Genomic DNA, 25,086 nt, shown 5'->3' on the forward strand with positions numbered 1-25,086 from the left:
CATATAGTCTCCATTCCTCCCGCACCGGGCAAAGGAGCGTCACTGGGTGGTCTTCGAAATGGGCTTCCACTTCGCCCGTTGGTTTGAACTTCAGGGTGGCTTGGAGTTTACACAGTAGGTCACGGCCAATCAGGGGAACGGGGCACTCGGGGATATGGATGAACTGGTGAGACACCATCGTCCCACCGATCTGGACTTGGCGTTCCCTGAGGAGGGGGGCTGTAAGCGATTTTCCAGAAGCACCGATAATTGGTATGGTTTCTTTTGTGGCCGGGGCGATGGCTGTGGTGATGACAGAACGTTGGGCCCCCGTATCTAGGAGGGCCTTCATCAATTGCGTCCCCACGCGGATCTCCACCAGAGGGTCAGTGGGGACTCTGCCCTCCCGGTCCCTTCATGCCGTATGGTCCCGGGTGGCGTCCAGAGCCATCTGCCATTCCTGCTGTTCGGCCCGTTCCCGGCCGCGGCCCCGTCCTCGTTGTCCTTGTCTGGGGGCCTTTGGGTGGTCGGTATCTTTTCCCCCTCTCTGTTGGTCACGCGGTTTCTCCGGACAATCCGCCCACCAGTGCCCTTCCTCCCGACAGTTTGCGCATTGGTTGCGTCCTAAGGGGGACCGTGTTCCTCTCCCCCCTCGGCCTCTACCCCTGCCCCGTGGCCTGGACCCTAAACGTTCTTCCAGCACTGTGGCCAACACATCCGCATTCTCGCGCATCCGCCTGGTGGACTCCTTCCGGGCTTCGGCCTTCTCTTCTTGGTCGCGGTATCCGAACACGCGATCAGCTATGGCCTTCAGTTGGCTGATGCCCATCCCTTCAAATCCTTCGGTTCTCTGGAGTTTCCTCCGTATGTCGGGTGCTGACTGGCTAACAAAACTCATGACCACTGTGGAGACGTTTTTAGGGTCCTCGGGGTTTATTGGACTATGTCTCCTGAATGCATCCATAAGGCGCTCAAGGAAGTCCCCCGGACTTTCATTCTTCTGTTGAACTATATTGTGAATTTTTCCCATATTTGTAATCTTCTGTTTTCCCTTCTTAAGGGCCGCCAGGTATGCCTGTTGGTACCGGCGGATAACGGCCTGTCCTTCCTCGGTCCGGTAGTCCCATGCAGGGACCGCGGTAGGGGCTTCTGTATCTAGGATGGCCTGTACGTTAGCATTTCCCGGGTTGGCGTCTCGGATCGCTTGTTCCATATTTTGCTGTAGGAGGCGGCGTTCTTCAGTGGTCAGGATGTGGGCGCTCAACTGCCTGAGGTCGGCCCACGTGGGATTATAACTGTAAATGATGCCTTCGACCAGTTCTATCAGTTGTTCGGGTTTCTGATCATAGGATGGTCCGTGCAGCTTCCAGTTATATAGGTCAGCGCTGGAGAAGGGGACGTGGCTATAGACGGTCGACTGAATGGGCTGGGCATCGGCCACTGGGTTAGGGGTGTAGGTCGTAGACAGCCGGACCGGGTATAGGTTAGTCACTTCTGTCCTCCGGGAAGCCGGAAGTGTACTTCTCGGACTCGACTGGGGGTATCGAGTAACGGCTTTCACTACTCTGTGACTCTTCCTGTTAGTTCTGGGGTCCGGGGTTATAGCGTCTCCAGTATCCGACTCGGACTCGGAGGCCTCAGCGTCATCCGGGCCATCCGACAAGTCCGCGAGGTCGGGGTACAGGGGAACATATGGAGGAGGCGCCACATCATCCTCGTAGGTTTCCGTGGTCACAAGAACTGGGGCCTTAGGGGGCACCTTTTCGGGCGGGCCCTGCGCTTTCCCTCGGCCTTTCATGGGTGGTCTAGGTTTGGGAAGCGCACTGGTAGCACGGGGCGTGGCCTTACTATTCTTGGCGGTAGTACGGGGCGTGGCCTCTAGGGCTCTGACGGAAGGGGCGGTGGGCGTTATAGGGGCGGTTCCCCTGGCCTCCGGAACGGCAGCGACTGCCGGAGTTTGGAGAGCGAAGGCCGGGGTTCGTTTGGCTCCCCGCCCCTTCCTCTGTTTTAGCACCATAAGGGCGGCTTTTTCTACTTTATGTTGGGCCCAATCGGGCGGATCTCGGACAACGCTTAACCACGCTTCAATGTAGGGGATGTCCTCTGGGCACCCGGGGTTTCCCCCAACTATAACAATATTCATGACCGCCGCCACCTTCTCGTACTCAAATGACCCTTCCGGGGGCCATTCGGCAATTCCTAGCCCGGGCCACATAAACTGACATCGCTGTATCATCCCGGCCCTACTGCATTTATCTTGGTCGAACACTTCGCTAAAGTGTTCTGTCATTAAGTCTAGCGGTGTGGAACCACCCCCGCCCATCCTAACCTGAGTGCCAAAGGATAGGAGACAGACGAAGGGGAGAGGGATGGTGGAGGAGTAAGGGGTCTCGATCCACCGGACACAGAAGGTTCAACACTCGGCCTGACCAGGACGTGGTCGCCCAGCCTGGAACTGCAGGCCCAATCACACAACTTTCGCACACAACAAGAAACCCTCCCGTACGGTTTCTTCGCCCAGGCCTAGTGAGGTTTCGGGACCTAGTCCGTATTAGTCACTGGCTAAGAGGGTGATCAATCCTCTTCTTCGGCCCTTTACCGAGCCGGTCACTACGTTGAGTATACTCGCCTGTCCGTCGTCCCAGCAGGCCGCGCCGTCGTACGCGTCTCTCCGGAGAGGAAAAAGAAAAATGAGAAAGCTGCTTTGTCGGAGCCACACAGTCCCACTTTCAGCCGGCCGGAATTGATCGGCCCTCCCGCCGTGAAGTGGACGCTGAAGTCAGCGGTGGCCACTAACCACTTTCCCGGTCGGGGGAGTCGGTGAACCGATCCGCCTGCAGTGGGAAGGGGAAAGAATATAATCCGATTTCCCTTTCTACTCCTGTCCCATCTGGGTCGCCAATGTAACGGGTCCGAAAATCAGGAGGCGAAAGACAAATTGGTTTCCAAAACAAACAGCTTTTTATTGCCAGCAATTTCACACAGCCCCGAGTACAATCTCAGAATACTGTGTGTTGAGCGTCATCTGACACTCGTTCTTATACAGATTACTGGTCATGCGCATAAAACGCATCATACGTCACACACACACATGCGCAGTACAGGCACATGCGCAATACATTAGTAGTTCTGTAGTTCTCACAGAGAAAAGATACGTCAGTTTCATAGCTTTCATAGAAATTGTTACTTTGCAAGAAATGTAACTTATTGCAGTGTTCCAGCACATCTACACAATACAGCCTCTATGCATAGATCACGAGACTGGGCTGGCAGGGCCAGCTGCCTTTCTACATTGCTGACTACTACAATTTGTTATCTAGCTGCTGGTTAACAAATACACACTACTAGTAAAAAAGGTCCAAACTGCACAAGTTTTAGTCTTAGTCTAGGCTCATTATATGTAAGGCACAAAAGGTCCAGTGCATTAATAAAGTATGGCTAAAGGCCAAAAGCAGAGGTAGAGTCCATAAGTATAAGTCCATCAGTAGGCACAAAACATGAAGTTGTTCTGGTGGTCAGTAGTATTAGTAGTATTCACAGTATTCAAGTAGTATCCGGCGTTCCACCCCTTCACTTGTACTGTAGCAGATTCTCCCTGGGTGTTTTGAGGGAGGAGGCAATATTCTTGGAGATTATTTTGGGGTTGTAGCCTTTCTGTTTGAAGGATGCAGTCAGGCTAACACGGCTACCACACTCCTCTCTACCCCTGAAATTTCAACCAGCATCCAGACCAAAGTTTCAGCCTGCCTATCTGACATCGCTGCCTGGATGTCTCAACGTCATCTGAAACTTAACAGCCAAAACTGAGCTTCTCATCTTTCCCCCTAAACCTACTTCTCCTCTCCCCCCCCCCCCCCTTACTCTATTTCTGTTGATTGCACTCTCATTCTCCCTGTATCAGCTGCTCGTAACCTTGGGGTCATCTTTGACTCCTCTCGCTCCATCTCTGCTCACATTCAGCAGATTGCCAAAGCCTGTCGGTTCTTTCTCTATAACATCAGCAAAATCTGTCCCTTCATCTCTGAGCACTTTACCGGAACCCTTATCCACACTCTTGTCGCCTCTCGTCTTGATTATTGTAACCTGCTTCTTACCAGCCTCCCTCTTAGCCATCTCTCTCCTCTTCAATTAATCCAAAACTCTGCTGCGTGACTCATTCTCTGCCAAAGTCGCTATGCTCACATTAGCCCTCTCCTTAAGTCACTTCACTGGCTCCCTATCCGTTTCCGCATTCAATTCAAACTTCTCTTATTGACCTATAAGTGCTTTCACTCTACTGCTCCCCAGTACCTCTCCACTCTTGTCTTTCCCTATGCCCCCTCTCGGGTACTCCGTTCTGTTGATAAATCTCTCTTATCTGTTCCCTTCTCCTCTACTGCTAATTCCAGATTCCATTCCTTTTATCTTGCTGTACCTCACGCCTGAAATAAACTTCCCAAGCCTGTACGTCTAGCCCCCCCCCTCTTTGGCCATTTTCAAGTCTAAACTTAAAGCCCACCTCTTTACCACTGCTTTTGACTCCTAACCACTGCTTACTTGCCCTATCCTTTATCCTCACCTCTTTATTCTCCTACCCTTAATTGTTCTGTCTCATGTCTTATCTAGATTGTAAGCTCTTTGAGCAGGGACTGTCTTTTTGTGTATGGTGTGTAGCGCTGCATATGCCTTGTAGCGCTATAGAAATGATAAGTAGTAGTAGTAGTAGTAGTGATTGCATGTACCTGAATGAAAGGAGAGTTCAATTCTTCTTCCATTATCTTTATAACACTAGGCTTCCCAAGGCAGATTACAACAACAATTAAGATGAACCCATCAGGAAACAGGATATTTTAATTGAAATCTGGCCATCTGTATTGAATAGAAGAACCGTGCTGAAAAATTAGCGCAAACTACAGCCTTTATCATTGCTGTTTCTACCAGCTACAATCATTTTTGAAGCTGTTTTAGTGATATTCAGTTGTTGTTCTTTCTTTTCTCCTCCGCCTTTTAAGGCACTGCCTATCCAACTGAAACAGTTTTAGACTTGTTACAGATGGACCAACAATAAAGAACGACAAAATGGATGCAGAAGGTCTAGGTTTGCTTGCTTTGTTTTGAGTGTATGGCAATGACGGCTGCGCGAGGGAGTGGAAACAGATGAACTAAATTGGCTTCCTTGCTTACAGTGGGCTAGATAGACTCACTTCCACCACTCCTGTCTCTTAAACCTTCTTGGGCGTGACCTGAACGCCATCTATGTTAAAGCGTCCCGTACGTGAGATCGACCGTTCCATGTAACCAATTAATACTCAACACTTCTCTGCGGTCTTTGTGGATTGGCAGCTTTCCGATCCTACCAGAGTGTGAGACAAACGAAGGCGGGGCTTGTGGAGCCGGTCGCAAGCCTGTCACAGATGCTGTAATAAGGTGAACAGTTGACTTGGGAGTGGGACGTGGTTACATGTGTGTGGCTAGCTAGTAGCTGAACCGGTATTTTTAGAGCTGCCAGTGAGTGTCCGATCGGACGTAGCAGGTTGCACAAGGGACTTGTTTATGGTCATTACAGATATAAATTTATTGGGGTTTGATATATCTCCACGCGGAGCACCAGCAAAGTCCACAACAAATGTAATGAGGGTAAAAACCCTGGTTAGTCTCTTGAAAAAAAAAAAAAACAACGGATGACGGAATGGTGCAGTATGTCTGCTCTAACGCTAAGTTCAGAGCACCCTTTCCTTTTACCCAGCCCTCCCCTCCCCTCTCCATCTAGCTCATCCATCGCAATGTCTGCTCTGCGATTGTATGAGATGCAGATGTAGCCTTTATTTTCTTCTTATTTAGACATCTGCGTAATGCTTGCAGTACAGATACATTTAAATTGCCGGCTCAGGCTTTCCTTGTCTGCAGTAATAGTGTCTAGAACAGGTTATACCAAGTGATTGACCAGGGGTAGAGGAACGCTTTTGTGGTTGGTGGGTAGGTCAAAAAACCAATGTGTAGCCTCGCCTCCAAGTACTGTAGGTGAAAATGTGGTGGGCAAAATTTTAGGCTATGACCCTAGCTAGTGACCTCCACCTTTCTGCTGACTTTTTGGAGTGACTTTGCAGGGTTTTCTAATCTGCATTGACCTACAGCTGCCCATCATACACCTTTCATTACTCCAGCTTCTTAAGCAGGTTATTTGTGTTTTCATAAGAATTTCCTTCCAAAATGTCTTTTGTGTAGCGCTCTAGTATTTCTGTCTATCCAGGCTAAAACGGAGAAATTAGTGACATGTTTCCCAAGACTGAATAATTTGGTTAGTCTACAACCGTTCACTTAGTTGCTTCTCTCTTTTGTTTTTGCTGCTTTTTGGAGCAACAAAATTATGCCTCTGGATGTTTTTATCCAAAGTAAATTTCTCATGGCTAAAGGATAGAGGCCTAAATTTCCTTGATGGATTATCTGCCAATTATGTTCAATGTAAAGGCGTATTTTAAATTGAAAAGGTTAAAAATATTGTGGACAGGTTGGAAATTAAGAGCCTGGAACCCTCTCTAGACAGGACAATTAGATTTTCCCTGGAGAAAACATGTAAATATGCTTTGGTTGTTGCAGCAAATGGGAATTTCTTTTGCAGATTAAAAAAAAAAAGGCACAACTCCTTTGCAGTACCCAAGGCAGTGACTGGGCCTGTAGAGTGAGGTGTGCATGTGGACAAGTATCTCTGCCGTTTTTTATAGCTGTGTGAGCTTACTAAGGATAAACTGGGTTTCTGGTTTTGCTCGTTCTTTCTATAATACACAGTTCAAAAGATGTAAGAAACACTATGCCTTTTGTACACTTAAGAAATATTATGCCTGTATCTGTAAATTGCTGGGGGGTCCAGAATAGAATAAACAGTCAGGGATTGCATGACTGGTTATGTATACGTGTTCCTTCTTGCTTTTATTTTTGTTACATTTGTACCCTGTGGTTTCCCACTCATGGCAGGCTCAATGTGGCTTACATATTGTATACAGGTACTTATTTGTACCTGGGGCAATGGAGGGTTAAGTGACTTGCCCAGAGTCACAAGGAGCTGCCTGTGCCTGAAGTGGGAATCAAACTCAGCTCCTCAGTTCCCCAGGACCAAAGTCCACCACCCTAACCACTAGGCCACTCCTCCACTGTTGCTACTATTTGAGATTCTACATGGAATGTTGCTATTCCACTAGCAACATTCCATGTAGAAGTCGGCCCTTGCAGATCACCAATGTGGCCGCGCAGGCTTCTGCTTCTGTGAGTCTGACGTCCTGCACATATGTGCAGGACGTTAGACTCACAGAAACAGAAGCTTGCGCAGCCTTCTACATGGAATGTTGCTAGTGGAATAGCAACATTCCATGTGGAATCTCCAATAATAGCAACATTCCATGTAGAATCTCCAATAGTATCTATTTTACTTTTGTTACATTTGTACCCTGCGCTTTCCCACTCATGGCAGGCTCAATGCGGCTTACATGGGGCAATGGAGGGTTAAGTGACTTGCCCAGAGTCACAAGGAGCTGCCTGTGCCTGAAGTGGGAATCAAACTCAGTTCCTCAGGACCAAAGTCCACCACCCTAACCACTAGGCCACTCCTCGTTCATTAATTTTACTGTTTAAAATAAAAAGTTGTTAAGATACTTCTCTTTTTTTTTTTAATGTACTTTTGAAGAGGAGATATTAATGTTTAAAGATTGAGTGCTTTGCCCATCTCATTTTCCCAACTCTGAACTTTAGTGGGGTGATACGCTGTGTGCTGACCTCTTCATCAGAATGCTAAGCAGAACAGCATCACGCAGATGCATGCCAAGTGTGGATATAGTCTGAACAGCTGAGGAGTGGGCTCGGGTAACAGCGTGTCATTCTAAAAATAGTAGTAAAACATAAGAAATTTAAACAAGGAAGGAATTGAAAACCCATCCATATGTATGGATTGTTTAGGTCTTATCAGTGTTACATGTAAAATGACCTGTCTTTCTTTAGATTCTGGACATCAATAATGTGAATTGTAAGAACATGATGGACCTCCGTTCCCAACCCAAAGGCTGAACCCCATGTCATTTTGCTCAGGTTCAGGATGAGATTTTGAACATTAAGATTTGCAGCCTCAACACAGGGGCTATAAAACTTTTAGCAGTGCTCCCACTGAAAGCCTGGTTACCTTGCCTGACTACCAGCAGCGTGACTGGATCTAGTTACATGCAGGCAGCCTGCTTTTCTTGTGCATAGAGCAGGATTGAGGCACTGGGCAGGGGAACATGAAGACTGCTCCATAGGACAGGGGGTTATCAGAACTCTAATTCAGGTATAAGAATATGTTGCTTGAAAGGAGTGACTGTGCTGTGTAAGAACGTATTGTCTCTCTGTTCACTGTGTGGCAGATCTATTACTCTGTTCCTTCCCCCATATTCTAATGGCTAGCGTATGAAGTTGGAGCTGTGTTGCTAAAATCCCATTTCCCAAGTCTGTATGTGCTGAGCAGTTTCAGAGCCTCAGTTTGAAAGACTGAATTTGGATACACTCAAATAATGACTAGGTTTACCTTATTTACTCATGGTAATATAGGAGACAAATTAAGACTGAAATAGCCCATCTAGCCTGCTAGTAAGGTTCTTAGGGTTCTGGCTGCTGCCTCAGTGCATGTTACCCAACCCCACACCTAGCTTTCTTAATAAGTGCTGTGTTGAACTAAGGTGCTTAACGGCTTGGTTTTCCATCCTTTTGCCTTTTAGGGATCCTCTGTGTATATATCCTCACTTTTTTTTATTTATCATCATTTTTGTCCGCACCACCTTCTAGGAGAGGGCTTTTCAGGCGTCCTTCACCTTTCCTGATGTTTCTCCTGAAGCTTCGTTTCATGTTCTCTAACTCTACAGCTTCCTTTCCTTTGGAGCAGTTACACTAGGAGTGAATATTTGTCAGTCATCCACTCTGAATCCCTCTTGTCTTCCTGATAGCATTTCATGCGGTAAGGGTAGTCCAGAATTTATTTGAGATTTTTACATTTCCTAATTCTTAATGTGATGTACAAAATATATTGTAGAGCACAGAGGAGCTCAGGTGTGTGTTTGTTGTCATTTCAGCTGGTGAAGCAGAGCTGTTATTGCCTAAGATCCAAGTTTCAAAGTGCCTCACGCATTCCATTTAATATTGCAGCTTCGTTCTCTGTGTGCTTTTAGAAATTCTGTGGTGTGTGAGACTTATGTGTAGCACTGAAGTCAGAGTGAGTCACCTCGCTTTGCCACGCCTCTCCCATCCCCTTTCACTCTCCTTTCTGAAACACTGTTCCAGATTTATTCTCGGAAAGTATTGATCCTGTTATGTCCTGTGCTGTCAGGGCTGATCGGAGAATTACTGGGTGTAGTTCTGGGCCTCTCATTGCCTTGCTTAATGCACAAACATTTTTTGTCACAAACTGCCATTTTCTTTCTTGCCACAGGATGAAGAATTTATAACCACAAGAGTTAACTGGATTAATCATTCTCCAAAAAAAAAAACACAACACAGGTGTAAGTGGAATAAGGATAAATAGACTTCAGTAAGGCTCCCAAGTCGGCAAAATTTTGCAGTCCCTGGACAGGATTTCTGCCTGACTGGAGGGGGTTTAGGATTTCCAGCCTGCAGCACTCCAGTGGACAACCTGTATATGCTTCTCTGCACAGTTTACCATTCAGAGTCTGCTGCTGTATTCTAACACCGAGGCTTGGCAGTTGGCATCAATACACACTGAGGATTCTGATCTTTTGTCTTTACCATGGCGAAGAAGGGGTATGGCTATTACCGAACAGTCATCTTCACAGCAATGTTTGTTGGATACACACTTTATTACTTCAACAGAAAAACATTCTCATTTGTCATGCCATCTATTATAAAAGAAATTGAACTAGACAAGGATGATTTGGGTAAGAATGGTGGAGCTGTGTATATGCGCTATGGATTTCTGTGTAGGAAGCAATGTTCTGTCTGTATGCTTTGTGAATTGCTGTGAAGGGGACAGTGGTCTGTGTATTCTCTCAAATCCTTTTCTTAACTTTGATTTTTAATTCTGCCTACACTCTAAAGTAGTGCTATACAGATGCTGACTGAATTTCGGTTTTAGCCCCAGAATTGGCCTGAAATCAAATTCAGCTTTGTTGCGACCAAAAATGCTGGTGCATTTACATCCAAAATCAAAATTCAGTGTGGTGTACCTGTAGCACTTCCACCCCTATAAACAGGAGTGGGCTTGACCCCTCTTCTCTCCTACCCACCTATAGGCCCCCAGGCCTACAGTAGAGTCCCTGGTGGTCTAGTCAGGGCAGGAGCAATCTCCAGTTCTTCATACCCATGCCATCTCTGTTAGCAAAATGGTTGCTGTGAACCTCAGCGGTAGTCTCACGAGACTGCCACTTGAGGTCATGGCAGCCATTTTGAGATTGAAATTGATAAAGGCAGGCGTGATCAGTCACTTCCCGAACATACCACTAGACCATCAGAGACTCCAGAGATAGGTGAGTGGGGGGGGGGAGGGGGATGATGAGGAGGGCATGAAGATTGATACAGCTTAGGGGTAGTGCCACTTTTGGTTTCAGCTGAAAAAGAAACAACAACAAAGAAGTTTTGGTCACCCTCTACTGCTATAATTTTTATATAGCTGCAGAGAGCAAAGACTGTGTTTCTGTAATGTGGAAGAGTTTGTGACGACTTGTAGTTTGCTCTGTTGAACAGTGCTTCTCAACCCTGTCACATAGCCAGTTGGAGTTTCAAGTGTACCACAATGATTGTACATGAAATAGATTTGCACACAGTAGATCTTAGTATATTCAAGTCTATATCATGCATATAGGTAGTGGTAATAGTGAAAACCTGACTGGCTATGTGTGTCTCTAGGAAATGGTTGAGAAGTACAGCTGTAGAGAGTCTTTAGACCCTTGGAAGCATATTTTCAAAGCACTTAGCCTTCCAAAGTTCCATAGGTTTCTATGGAACTTTGGAAGGCTAAGTGCTTTGAAAACATGCCTCTTGGTCTTCACTCCCAGTCCTCAAAGGCTACCAACAGATCAGATTTTCAGAATACCCCCTAATGAATATGCTTAAGGGATCTGCATACAGCAGAGGTTTGGAAGTAAAGATCAAGACTTCAGTTGGAACTCATGAGCTTGGCCACATGGAGTGCTGCTAGAGTGCTACTGATTCACCTCAGAGCTATGTGGAATGGTAGCTGGCTAGTGTTTTATTTCCCAAAAGTAGGTGGTGTATCTGCCCTCATTACTTAAGAGTTGTTCTTGCAACCCTGCCATTACATGGACTTGTCTAACTGACCCTGAGGAATGCTGCTGCCCAAACAATAACTGTGTATCAGTGACACCTGGATAGAAAGGAATGTATTAGAACTGTGGGCCATGGAGGATGCTAGCTGTGTATATTTGAGAAGGTTCATCAGCACACACACGTTCATACAGTATATAGTACTGATTTGACATCAGCGAGTTATGGGAGTTCTTTGTATTTTATTTAATATTTGTTCTGTTGGGATGTGTGTTCCTTAGATTCTTATGCACGAGCCATGTGAATGGACTTATAAACTGCAGGGGGTATGTGGCCGGAGCAGACTAGGGAGAAGCAGCCTAGTTAAGTGCTGTGGGATTTGTTATGAGGGAGGTAATTGGAGGGGGGGGGTGGGGAAAGAAGGGGGTGCCCAAGCAGGTCCATTAGGCAAGACTAGGCAGTTGCCTAGGACAGCAATAAAGAAGCTGCAGATGAAAGAAGAAGTCCTAACAGTTGCACAAATTCAGATAACCAGCAGTTGCACACTTGTACCTGCAAAGAAAAGCTTAATATTTAAAAGTACAATTTCTAGTTATGGACTCCTTTTTTTTTTTTTTTACTAAGGTGCATTACAGATTAGTGTGCGCGAAATGCTAAGACGCTCATTTTATTCCTATGGGCGTCTTAGCATTTAGTGTATGCTAATCATTAGCGCACCTTAGTAAAAAGAACCCTATGCGTTTTTATCGAATTGTAGGATGATCATGACTATAGAGTTTAAGTGTCAAAATTTTTGAGAGGGAAGCCAGCGGTTTAGGTATCTGAGATTTAATGGAGGAGCGTGTAAGACTGTGGTGCTTACAAAAAGGACAAATAATTGAATTAGGGAGTTTAATTTGTTAAGAGAATGATTAAAAACAAACTGTTCATAGTCATGTTAAGACTGAAACTCAACTGGCTATGGATTTCCCAAGACAAAATTGGGAAGCTCTACTTTAAGGACATTTCACCTTCACACACGTTCCCTCTCTGAGAGAGAGTAACTATATCTGCATGAGCCTGCACTCTCTGAGAGCTCAGTTTTATATGCCCCAGTTTTCCAAGGAGAGACACCTGTCCATATTGTGATTAAAAACTGGTTCTGCATACTTGTGTGTTGTCAATAAAATCTATTATGTAGTATGAGTTACTGGTTATGGGATGTTGCATTATTCTGTGCTCTTTCTGTCTTGTGGGGAAGAGTAAATTCTCTGGGTTTTGTACTGTCACAGGTCTGATCACCAGCAGCCAGTCTGCAGCCTATGCCATCAGTAAATTTATCAGCGGTGTTCTCTCGGATCAGATCAGCGCCCGCTGGCTCTTCTCTTCTGGCCTTCTCCTTGTAGGGATCGTCAATGTCATTTTCTCCTGGAGTTCAACTGTGGCAATCTTCTCCTTGCTCTGGTTTTTTAATGGATTGGCACAAGGCTTTGGCTGGCCACCATGTGGGAAAATACTGCGCAAAGTAAATATGTTTTACACTCTCTTCTTTAGCAGCTGGTGAGTTAATGAACTGTTCAAAAATGAGAGTGCCTAGACGTTAACGTGAAAGCTCTGTTTATGGATGAGTTACAAGAAATGGTGCAGAAGGGTTAATTGCAGGAAATGGTGCAGGACTTCAGACTATAGATGGAGCTGTAGGGAATGGTGTTGGAGCATTGGATATGGGGGTGGGGGAATGTAGAGAGTAGCAGAAAAGCATTGGCCTTGGGATGGGAGCTCTTAGATGTGTTAAATTTGTCTCTGTTTGCAGTGGTTTGAACCATCCCAGTTTGGAACATGGTGGGCCGTCCTCTCTACCAGCATGAATTTGGCTGGCAGCGTAGGTCCCATCATTGCCACTATGACTGCCAGTTACAGCTGGCGCAGCACACTGGCTGTCTCTGGATTAATCTGCGTCGGTGCTGCCTTTCTCTGTCTTATCCTCATTCAGAATGAGCCAGCAGATGTTGGGCTCAGCAACATTGAGCCAGAGCCCAAGAAAGAGAAGAAGGGTGAGTATTTTTATATACCACTCCCCATGCTTAGTGTCAAAATGTATCAAGGAGGCCCCAGTAGACCCCAGCCTGAAGGAAACATGCCTTATGTTGCTTGGTGACCTTGGAGTCTTTCATGATCATCCCAGATGTGTCTCTGATATACTGTTCTCCTAAGTTTCTGCTCCTTTGATACATGATGCTGTTCTGTGATATGTGTTGATTTTCCATTGGTTGGGCCTCTACTTTTGCACTATTAGATTATTCCAAGTGTGAGTGGATTGGGGAATCTGACAACATGACAGAACTTCTCTGGTCTGATTAAAGATTAAAGGCTGACCAGCCCTGTACATGGAGAAATAGTAAATCATAGGCCAGCTCTTCTACCTTGCTATACACACTGCGAGTAGCCTGCCTTACATCATCCAACTAATGTCCAACTACTTTACTTTAGTGTACAGTGCCTGGGTGAATACAGAACAGGGAGTAATTGTACAGGCCAAAGTCCAGGGCATGTGTTCTAAATATACAGGAGTTGGAAAACAAGTTCTACGTATCTTTGTCAGGATTTCCAGGTTTGAAAGTAGCAGATTTTCTAGGGGGTGGAACTGAGGCTTGGTCTGTTTGCACTGTTCTGATGTTGCTTTCTGTACTGCTGGTATCAGCACTCCATACTGAGGTCAGTCCACACACACGCACACACTGAGGTGCTGTCCCTCCTCTGGCTAAAGGATGCTGTCTCCTAAGCTGCAGATCAGGGGCACAGTGGACTCTGCCCTTCACCTGGGGATCTGAATATCACTTAGTTAATAAATGTTGAATCAGGTTCAAACCATCAGAAACATTTTTCAGCCCCAAGAGGGAGGCAAAGGGTAAAGAGAGCAGAAAAGGTATGTGTGGAAGGAATATTAAAGTAGATGCATATGGCATATCTTGATTTCCAGTTTAATGTTCCCAGTTGTTCAAGCTAATTTTTGTCATAAATGAAGTTTAGCCTATTACCTTTAGCTCTTATCATAAGACAAACTCCTCCTGTAACCTAACCCAATCTGTCCCTGTACCTCAACTATGTATTTCTCCTATCCGGAACTGGTAATCACCAGTTACGGAACTATGTAAGCCACATTGAGCCTGCAAATAGGTGGGGAAATGTGGGATACAAATGTTATAAATAAATAAATAAATAAATGGTATGTATGTGGAGGAGGACAACTGTAATTTGGAAGTGTATGTTTGTGACACTATGATTGTAGCATCCTCGCATCAAGTTAATTTCACCCCCTCCCTCAACCATTGTGTCTTAGGAGAAAAGCCTTGTTAATTTTATAATCAATTTCTGTAACCTAATAGTCTTCCTGCATTCTGCCTTGTCTTCCTTCCCCTATATGTGTTTGTTCCTTTATTGTACACCACATAGATAATCTTATTTTAAGTGAGATATAAAATAAACCTAACCATAACAGCAAACACAGCATGGGACAAAGGTGCTCTGAGGGATGCAGTGTAGCAATTGATTAGTCATGTCTGGACAGAGGATTCCATACTGTATAATGTGTTTTTCCTTTTCTGACCAATTTTAGGCTCTGCCACAGATGACAGCACACTGAAAGAGTTCCTGTTTTCGCCATATCTCTGGGTCTTGTCTGGGGCATACCTGGTAGTGTTTGGGGTGAAGACATGTTGCACAGACTGGGGTCAGCTCTTTCTGATCCAGGAGAAAGGACAGTCTGCACTTGTGGGTGAGACTTATATTGAGGAAGATTTGACATATCCTTTCAGAAAGATGTACTTTTTTGAGCTGTGTGACTATCTCTGCAGAGAGCTCTTTATTCACTAAAGTAGTCCTGCCTTCAAACATAGAAATATAGAATAGACCAGAACTCTCCAGCGTCTGCAGCCAGCAGCAGTATTTCAGAGCTGCTGCTGTCCCCACCCCTCACCCCTGCCTACCCAGCTTTGACGAATGCATGAAAACCGAACATGCATGGTGGTTGGGGGGGGCGGGGAGGGCAGCAGTGACAGCTCAAGGATACTACCATCAGCTGCAGAGCTTGGGGATTTCTGGCTGCCAGACAGGAAGAGGCAGTCTTCTGTTAGTGGGGCTTGGGAATCTCTGCCAGCTCAGGTATTTATATTTTCCGTTCAGGTGGGAAGAAAATGTGGTGCCTACCCATTTTGGGCTGAAGCCCCCCCCCCCCCCACCCACCATCTGTCTATGCCACTGAATACAGTACAAATACATCTGTGATGCAGGTATCCCAAAGCTAACATATTCCAGTTAATAAAGTTAAAATAACACACTTGTTTTCTATCTTTGTTGTCTGGACATTTTGTTTTTCCATTTCTCTTTCCAGTGTCTATTTTCCTTTTCTCCTCTCATCTCTCTTGTTTCACTCCCTCACTATGCCTGTCTCTAACACATTGAATTTTTCCCTTTCAGCTCTTTCCTCCCTGTTTTCTCTTTTCTGTCTCTGTCCACTCAAATGTCACCCTCTTTCTCACCCTTCTTCTTTTTAATTTTCAGCTACCTTTCAATTCTCCATCTCCTCTTAGTCCGTAGCTCTTCTATTTCCCAGTGTCCTATTTCCTTCCATCTATTCCCCATTACCACATTTTCTACCTCTGTACTTGCTAATCTCTCGCTCAACTTCTTGCCACTCCCACATGGTTCCACCTTTTCCGAATCCTGTCTCCACCCACCTCACTCTCATTGCCTGACATCTCCGTGTCCCTTTCCCTCCACCCCCTAGCATCTTCCTTTCCCACCTCTCTTGCCCACCATGGGTCCATCTCTCCTCCACTCATTTCCCACCCCCCCATGGTTCAACATTACTCCTTCTGTTGTTCTTCTTCCCTCTCCCCTTGATGCAGCATCTCTTTCCTCCTTCCATCCCATTGTTCAGCATTTCTCCCCTTCAGCATTTCTCCATCTCTTCCCTCCATCCCCAGGTCCAACTTCTCTCTTTCTTCCCGACTGACTGCTCTCCCTCCCTTCCATTCCCAGGTCCAACTTCTCTCTTTTCCAGATTGCCCTTCCATCCAGCATATCTCCCTCCCCTCACCCTCAGGTCCACTATCTCTCCCCCCCACCCCAATCTCCAAGTCCACTATCTCTCCTTTTCACAACTGCTGTCCTATCCCATATTCATTCATTCTCATTCTCTCTATATAATATTTCTCTTTGTCCAACTTCTTTCCTTTTCTATTCCCTCCCTCCATCACATTGTCCACCATCTCTCTCCCTCTCCTCTGTTTCTGGGCCTATCATTTCTTCCCCTTTACCTCCCCCCCCATCCTGATCTGGCATTCTCCCTCTCTTTGAGCCCCTCCCCTAGTCTACTTTAAAATCAGCTGCTCCGGGGGACCCCTTGGGCCGGCATGTCCTTTCCCTTCTCTCCACCCCTTTCTGACATCTCCCTCACCTTCCCAGACTACCCTGTGGGCCGGTATCTCTTCCTCCCCATCCAACCTCTCCCTCACCTGCACAGAATACCTTTAAAATGCATTGCACTTCACAGGGAGTTGCTGGCATGGCGGTGATTCAGATATGCTGCTCACAGCCTCCTCACTCTGTACTGGACAGAGGGGGGTGAACCATGGCAGAGGATAAAGGCTGAGGAGGCCATGGGCAGCATATCAGAATTGCTGCAGTGCCAGCAACCTCCTGTGAAGAACAGTGCATTTTAAAGGTATTCTGTGCAGGTGAGGGAGAGGTTGGTTGGAGAGGAAGAGATACCGGCCCACAGGGGGGCCCCCTGGAGCTATGGGGCCCAGGGCAGCTGTCTTGTGCCTCCCCCCCCCCCCCCAATGCTGGCCCTGAAAGGCAGATAAAGACCATGTGGCCCATCTAGTCTGTTCATCCATGCCATCTACTATGCCTTCCTGTCCCTTAGAGATCCTATGTACCTGTCCTAGAAATAACCTGTTCAGTAGATCTTCAGGAGCCAGGAAAAGGCAGGCTGTAACAGTCAAGACTGTACAGTAGGATGTCATGAACATGAATCTGTATTGCTGTATCCCAATTCCATTGCTCAGCCAGCTGACTTGGGGGTAACACAGCTCCTATATGTGTGATGCCAATAAAAGTAGGTGACTGACATATTGGGGCTAGGAAAATGACAATACCATTTCCTGTAGTTACCATAATGCTTTCTTTGCTTCTCTGCTGTAACCCACAGTTATTCTGATGCATTCATGTCCTCTTCTTTTAACAGGCAGCTCTTACATGAGTGCCCTGGAGGTAGGCGGATTGGTGGGCAGCATTGCAGCTGGGTACTTGTCAGATAGAGCAGTGGCACGGGTAAGTCTGTTTTGTTAGTGATGGCACACAGGATCCTCTCAGATCGGCAGGTTCCTTCCAGCTTCTTGCCTGCTGCTGTACTAAGTATGGTTCCAGAGATATTCTATTTTGTGGATACCTGGTAGCATAAGTCGCAGTAACCAGGCTTTGTGGCTGGCATTGGAGTGCCCATGTAGGAAAAGAGAGGGTCCAAAAGTACACAAACAGAAGCAACAAAACAAAAGCACAAATGGGCCTTCAAGATTGGAACAATAAAGAATGCTTTAATTGGATAGACCTAACGCGGGCTGCGTTTGGTGCCAAACTGCACCTGCTTCAGGGACCTTACAAAAAATAACATTAAAAAACAATATAAGAAAATATAAAATAAATCAAAATGTTATACATTAAAATACAATGTATACAAATATAAAACAAAAATGTTATACAGAGGACAAAATGTGCTAGTGTCCATGCAATTAGTGAAAAAACATCAAAGGCTGGTTTATATATCCTAAGGTCTTCCTGCAATATTTTAGTCCGCACGTGTTTTAACGACCTTGAATAGTTTTGTATCATCAGCAAATCTGATCACTCGTCGTTCCGATTTCCATATCATTTATAAATATTTTAAATAGCACCGGTCCCAGTACAGATCCCTGTGGCACTCCACTGTTCACTCCACTCCATTGAGAGAAATGACCATTTAACGCTACCCTCTGTTTTCTGTTCAATAACCAATTCCTAATCCACACCAGAACACTGCCTCCTATCCCATAACTCTTTAATTTTTTCAGGAGTCTCTCATGAGGAACTTTATCAAAAGCTTTCTGAAAATCGAGATTCACTACATCAACTGGCTCACCTTTATCCACATGTTTATTTATGCTTTCAAAGAAATGAAGCAAATTGGTGAGGCAAGACTTCCCTCAGCTGAACCCATGTTGACTTTGTCTGTTTACGTGAGCCCCTAGCATCTCTGGCCTCCCCCGGTGGCCAAGAGATACAGTTGATTCGTCCAATGCCAATATCCCGGGGGATCCGACAGTGTCCAATACTGGAGAATACACTTACGGCCCACCAAGCACAATTTACAAAACAATAGGGTTTCCCCCTTGTCTGACTCCCCTGAATGCCCCTGGTTTATATAGTAAAAGTTGTTCCACTGATCCAAGCACCGCACTGCCCAACAACCCGGGTTAATCTGGATCCAAAATTCTGTATCAGGAGCAAGACCAAAAAAAGTGAAAAAGGACCCAATATCTCACCCACATTTAAGACAAAGGGAGGAGGAACTGCCATCTAAATGACTGAGTTGTTTCTGGGTAAAATAGGCTCTGTGTAAAACTCAAAAATAATATTCCCGAAGTCTCGCACATGGGGTAAGGGTGGTTATATGCTTAATATTAGTCAAAAGCTCTCAGTCTGCCAAAGAGATTTGCAAGATGCCTGCCCACCTCTGTTGAACTGCTCCAAAATCCTTCCCAGGCTCCCATTTAAACAGGGCTTTATGTAGCCCAGAGACTAATAAAGCAGAGTCAGAAATATCCTGGAAGAAATTTTGAATTAAGGCTCCCGTATGTTGGCTCAATTTGCAGCTATCCAAGGAGGCAACATAGTGTTTCACCTGGCAGTATGCAAACTGATTGCCCCAAGCAACACCTATACGGTGTTGTAAAACCTCAGAGGAGAGTAGCGTTCTTAGCTAGAAGATGTTCCAACAAAACTATACCCTTGCGTTCCCATAGGACAAATTCGCTGTTATCCTTCCTGGGCTCAAAAGCCATATTGCCTCAAATGGGGAGTTGATCTGTAAGATATGGGTCACCCCCAAAGTGTGTAACGACCACATTCCACATCTCCCACAGTGGACGAAGCAGAACACTACGTCTAAGGCGCCAAGAAAGGCTAGAATGGCAATAATGCAGCAGGGAGAAAATTTTTTTTAAGGAGTATAAAATGTCTGCTCCATCTCCAAAGGGGTGTAAAAGTGACGGTGAAACATCCAATCGCCAACATGACACAGCAAGCATGCCTGATTATACAGCTTCATGTTAGGCAAAACAAAACCTCCTTGACCCCAACCTCCCAGCAAAAATTGAAATCTTAATTTGGGCTTCTTTTCCGCCCAACAGAATCTAGATATTAGGCGGTTAAGGCTTGTCTGGTCTTTCTACAACAAAGTAAAGGTAGCATTTGTAAAACGTATAACTAACATTTTGTTTTATATTTGCTTACATTGTATTTTAATGTTGTTTTTTTACGTAAAACCCCTGAGGCAGGCGCAGATTGGCGCCGAAACACGGCCCATGTCATGTCTATCCAGTTAAAATACTTTTTGTTTCAGTCTTGAAGGCCCATTTGTTCTTTTGTTTTGTTGCGATGCAGTGCCTATGTGGTACATGCTTGTGAAGGAACAGCACATACATGCGCGTAGCTTTGGAAGGAAAGCACAAGTAACACGTCTTTGAAAAGAGAGCATGAATAGTGCACACAGTACATGCATGTAAAAGGGCAGCACATACATGTATTGTACCCTTGCTTTGAATAGTTCCCAATGGGATCATAGGGAACTCCAGGTATGAAAGGTTGGCATTAAACCAGGGCTACACAATGAATACACATGAAGAGAGACTTGCATGCAGTGCCTCCTTGGTATGCAAATCTCTCTCGTGCATATTCATTGTGGTTATCCTGAAAACCTGGCCTGCCTGTGGACCTTGAGGATCGGGATTGAGTAGTCCTGCATTAAACAGTGTACTGCATGTTAGCAGGCACAAGAAACTGAGCTGCAGTTTGATCGGGCACTGGAGCAGAGAGGTTCCTAGAGAGGGTTATTTCAGAAAAAGGAATCTTCACGTGTGTGGGATTGCCAACCCCATGAGAAGCAATGGACAGAGGATCAGAGCAAGGAAGGGAGAGTATGGGAAGAATTCACATCTAAAGAGCAATGACACACCGAAGGAGACAAAATAGATGATGTCAAAAAACTTCTGCTGGACTCACGAAAGTTTATTGATGAATCCTGGACTCGACACGAGTCGTGTTTTGGCCACTATGGCCTGCCTCAGGAGTCCCTAAAACAGTATATAACATATACATAATAAAGTAATTAAATTGTACATGACTAAAAAATCAAAATAAGACACAAACTTATACGTATATAAAGTAAAAGTATTTAAAAAATGTCTTACATATTTACAAATATGTGCACGATTATGAAATCTGTTTAATGTACAGTTTTAATAAACACAAGTTTTAATTAAAAAAATTTTGTTATAAAACATTAATAAACCCATTAAATTATAAATTTCAAATTAAGAATATCATATTAAAAATATATCAAGGAATGACATGGTTCCTGTTTAGGAATGTACTCTATCTCACATTATGTTGAACCTGAGATGATATGCAAACCCATATGGGATATTTAAAAGGGTATTTAAAATGATATATATTCTTTTGGCATATAAATTTACAGTATTGTTTTAGAAAACGCTTTTCCTTGTTGGTTTCTACATTAATCTCTGAGTATTTCCCTTAAGTTATATCCTCTCTGTTGCACTTTACATTTGCACGTTTTTTCCCCACCGTTTGTTGTCGTTACCTTTCGTCACTGCAGCCGTGATTGCTCTATCACGGGTCCTCCCCGCTATCTCTGTTACAATAGATCACAGACATTTGCGCTCCATTTAGGGAGCTTATTTCAGAATTCCCACTAATATTTATTTAGTTTCTGAATGTATATCGATACCGGCCTTATTTCATCTGGCTGCTTGTACAAAACACAAATGGATACCAGTCTCGTCTAGATTCTCTGTTTTTTATATATAAATATATATATTTTCTTAGATTCATCCATTATTTTATTACTTTTTATCCTCTTATATCTGTTAATTGTTTGGCTTGCTAGTCCTTAGACTTGTTTGGTTTGTCAGTTGTATACTTTGAGAAGTTTGGGTTTTTTGCAAGGAATTACTACATCAATAATATACAGGTACCTTCTCTATATTAAATTATTTTATGGAATTCCTTTACATTTTGTTTTTTTTACAGTTAGTTTTTTACAGTTCCTCACGATACATTTTTTAATAAGCCATTTATAGTTAATCTTTTATATAATATCATTTTGAATATTTGTCTAAATATCATATTGGTATTAACCATGCTTCCTTTTAAATATCCCATGGGTTTACATAATATCTCAGGTTCAACATAATGTGAGCTATAAAGCATGCACTCTTACCATTCCTAAACAGGAACCATAATGTCATTCCTAGATACATTTTTAATATGATATTCTTAATTTCAAATTTATCATTTAATGGGTTTATTTGTTTTATAATTTTTTTAAATTTTTTTAATTAAAACGTTTATTTATTAAAACTAAATTAAACAGATTTCATAATCGTGCACATATTTGTAAATATATATGTAAGACGTTTTTGAAATACTTTTACTTTATATACGTATAAGTTTGTATCTTATTTTGATTTTTATTTAGATTTTTTAGTCATGTATGATTTAATTACTTTATTATGTATATGTTATATACTGTTTTAGGGACGCCTGAGGCAGGCCAGAGTGGCCGAAACACGACTCGTGTCGAGTCCAGGATTCATCAATAAACTTTTGCTATGAACTTTCATGAGTCCAGTAGAAGTTTTTTGACATAATCTATTTTGTCTGCTTCACTGTGACATTGCTCTTTGTTTTGACTAGTGCGAAGGTTTGTTTTCTTCTGTTATTGTCTAAGAATTCACATCTACAATCTGCACTGTCCCTGCTTGCCAGTCTTTTAGATGTGTGCATTTCTTGTATTAACTCATCTCCTCTCTGTCCCTAGGTAGGTCTGAGGATATATGGGAACCCTCGGCATGGACTGTTGATCTCCATGATGGCTGGAATGGCCATGTCCATGTACCTCTTTCGGATCACAGTCACCCCAGATTCTTCAAAGGTAATCCACTTGGCGAGAGAAAAAGAGGAGGTTTAGATTCTGATAAAACCGGATCATTTTGTGTGCAGAAGGGATATAACTAAGCATGGTGATGTGTTTACCTGTGCTCTGTAAAGCAAGACTGCCAGTCTGTGAGAGCTAAAGCAATCTCATGTGACGAGCTAGGTGTTCTTCGTTAATAAGACAGTATTTATGTATGTATTTGGATTTTGCTCGCACTTTTTTAGTAGTAGCTCAAGGTGAGTTACATTTATGTACCCTGAGAGGTTCTCAACCCAGTTTTGAGACACTCTAGCCAGTCAGGATGCTCACAGTGAATATGCATGAGATAGATTTGCATACTGTGGAGGCAGTGCATGCAAATTTATCTCATGCATATTCATTACAGATATTTTGAAAACCAGACTGGCTTGGGGTTCCCGGAGGACTGGGTTGACGAACCTCCTACTAGTGGGCGGCGACCCAAGGAAGCCGAGCCCCAACCTTATTTTTCTCGTGGTCACTCCTTGTAACCTTAGGCGAGTCCTTTGTCTCGCATTGCTTCAGGTACTTGCTCAGTAAACTGATGGGACAGGGACATTCATCGTAATTGCACAGAGGTGCAGACATGTAGCAGCACTGTAATATAGTGCTCTGTCCATTCCCTGCTTCAGCTGGTTCTAGACCTGCGGACCTGGAAGGGGAGGAGAAACGGGTGGGGTGGGGTGAGAAAGCAGGCAAGGGCTTTGCAAGGAACCACTTATATACAGTGATTGATGTTGGAGGAAAAACTTTGCACATGAGAGCTGGTACTGAATGGGAAAGACATGTGCTCACACAGCTTGAACACGGCATTTGCTATGATTCTAGATGAAAAAATAATCCCAGGTTTTCCTTGTTCTTTCTCTTAACTTTCCCTCTCCTCAGGAAGGTGGTCTCTGGACTGTTGCTGTCCACCCTTTTGCTGCTGTCCTCGGGTTACCGGAGCAAGAGGTTCCTATTCTCTTCCTTTCTCCTTTCCGTCTTCTTTCTCTGTCCTTGCTAGTTCCATAGGATTTCTAATATGTCTCTAAAGAATAATGTAAGTTTTTTAAAAGAAATTCATGGCTTTCTCTCAGTTCACTGTCTGCCAGTGTATATCTACCTACTTTGTTCTCACAGGCTGGACTCCATTTCTGGTCTCTTCTCTCCCTCCTCCTGTTGCTAAGATCCTTTTTGTGTCTGTCTTGTGCATGCCTGAATTCTACCACTGTTTTGGATCCCATAAGGCCCTTGATCTCTTGCTATTCCAGGACTGGTGGAAGTGGCACAAAATTGTGACCTTACTGTGGGAGACCATGGGTCAGTTCAAACCAGAGCCCATAGTATAGTCTGTGCTTCTCTGTCCTTCCCAGTCCTGTGCTGATCCCTGTTCTGTAGATGGTGATCAGGGGAGGACAAGGGTGGCTACTCAGGCCAGAATATTTAAACCTCTGCTCCAGGCAGCAGAGGAAAACAACTTAGAACCATGCCACAGTTTTGTTTTTTTTCTGACAACCCAAGCCCAGATAAATTGGGGAGAGTTTCCTCAAGTAGGATGGGAAGAGTGAATTAGCAGTGTGTGTGTGTGTGGGGGGGGGGGGAAATATAAGATTCATGTGTAGGATGATTAAGGGGATTAAAAGGAGGGGGGTGAGAGAGAGAGAGACAGGATTAACATTGGAAGTAAAGCGTGTAAGAGTGGATCCACTCTCTTCCTCTCCTGGAGTCAAGGAGAACACTTGGGCCACTAATGTGATGGGGGTGGGGGTGGGGGGGGGGGAATCTGGAGCTGGGGAGCCCACTAGGGCAGCGGTGTGGGTTGTTTGAATTGTGGGACGGAAAGAAAAGAAGTCTGGAGTCTTTTTTTTTTCTTCTTTTATTTTTGTTTCAATAGATGTTTTGATTAATATTTCAAAAATAAAACAAAATACAAACTTCCATAACTGTGCACAATAAGGCCAATGCAGGTAAATCATGGCCCAACAGCGCAGTATGGTGAGATGAGTCTTAAGCAAAGATTTAAATTTTTTGAATGACATTTTTGCTTAGGCTTTTAATCTGCAGGCCTCAGATGAGGGCACAGTCATCTGCCTAGAATTTATTAGATAGACTGTGTCCTGCATTTTTTAATTTGTGGTTGTTTGCTCCGAGTGTTTGACCTATTTTAATTTTAATTGGTGTTCTTTTCTGATACTATAATTTTGAGTTTTGTACACGATTTTGACCTTGTTTAATATAGGTGGTATATCAAGCATTCATTAAACATAACGAAAACCATAAACCCCCAACTTCCTTACCCCCTCCCCCAACCTGTGGGGTTTATTTCCCTTCCTGCCTGTACATGAGCAGGGATTGGCTCACACATACTGAAAGAAAGAAACATATTTACTCGCAATGCAGCAAAAAGCTGCATATTCTGTGTTTTTTCTAACAGCTTTCACCACAGGAGAATTTGCATGCCAGTAGTTTACTGCAGTGTTTGAGTGTGTGTAGCCGCCACACCCCACCCCCTTACCTTCCTGCTGGTCTTTCACTCTCCTGCTCCTGTGTGTCAGGACCCGGGTTATCATGTTAACGCAATCACCCAGGTTCCGACACACAGGAGCGGGAGAGAGACAGAC

At 44.4% G+C, this 25,086-nt stretch overlaps 1 protein-coding gene across 6 annotated transcripts in view; it reads left to right on the forward strand.

The window, feature by feature from the left end:
• The first annotated feature begins 5,360 nt into the window (after positions 1–5,360).
• Positions 5,361–25,086, forward strand: part of LOC115481925 (glucose-6-phosphate exchanger SLC37A4-like) — a 28,400-nt gene continuing 8,674 nt past the window's right edge. Inside the window, exons 1-8 of one of the 6 annotated variants that reach the window (XM_030221397.1) lie at positions 5,361–5,385; positions 9,404–9,866; positions 12,483–12,715; positions 13,004–13,244; positions 14,807–14,965; positions 17,441–17,526; positions 22,352–22,465; positions 23,372–23,437. In XM_030221397.1, coding sequence (XP_030077257.1) covers positions 9,719–9,866; positions 12,483–12,715; positions 13,004–13,244; positions 14,807–14,965; positions 17,441–17,526; positions 22,352–22,465; positions 23,372–23,437 — 1,047 coding nt within the window. In that variant the 5' untranslated portion in view covers positions 5,361–5,385; positions 9,404–9,718. Of the gene's footprint in view, positions 5,386–5,409; positions 5,467–8,209; positions 8,270–8,841; positions 8,933–9,260; positions 9,867–12,482; positions 12,716–13,003; positions 13,245–14,806; positions 14,966–17,440; positions 17,527–22,351; positions 22,466–23,371; positions 23,438–25,086 lie in introns of those variants that run through there. The other 5 variants (XM_030221394.1, XM_030221395.1, XM_030221396.1 and 2 more) reach the window with 5 other exon arrangements.

The sequence above is a fragment of the Microcaecilia unicolor genome, chromosome 12, assembly GCF_901765095.1.
Source record: "Microcaecilia unicolor chromosome 12, aMicUni1.1, whole genome shotgun sequence".
NCBI lineage: Eukaryota > Metazoa > Chordata > Amphibia > Gymnophiona > Siphonopidae > Microcaecilia > Microcaecilia unicolor.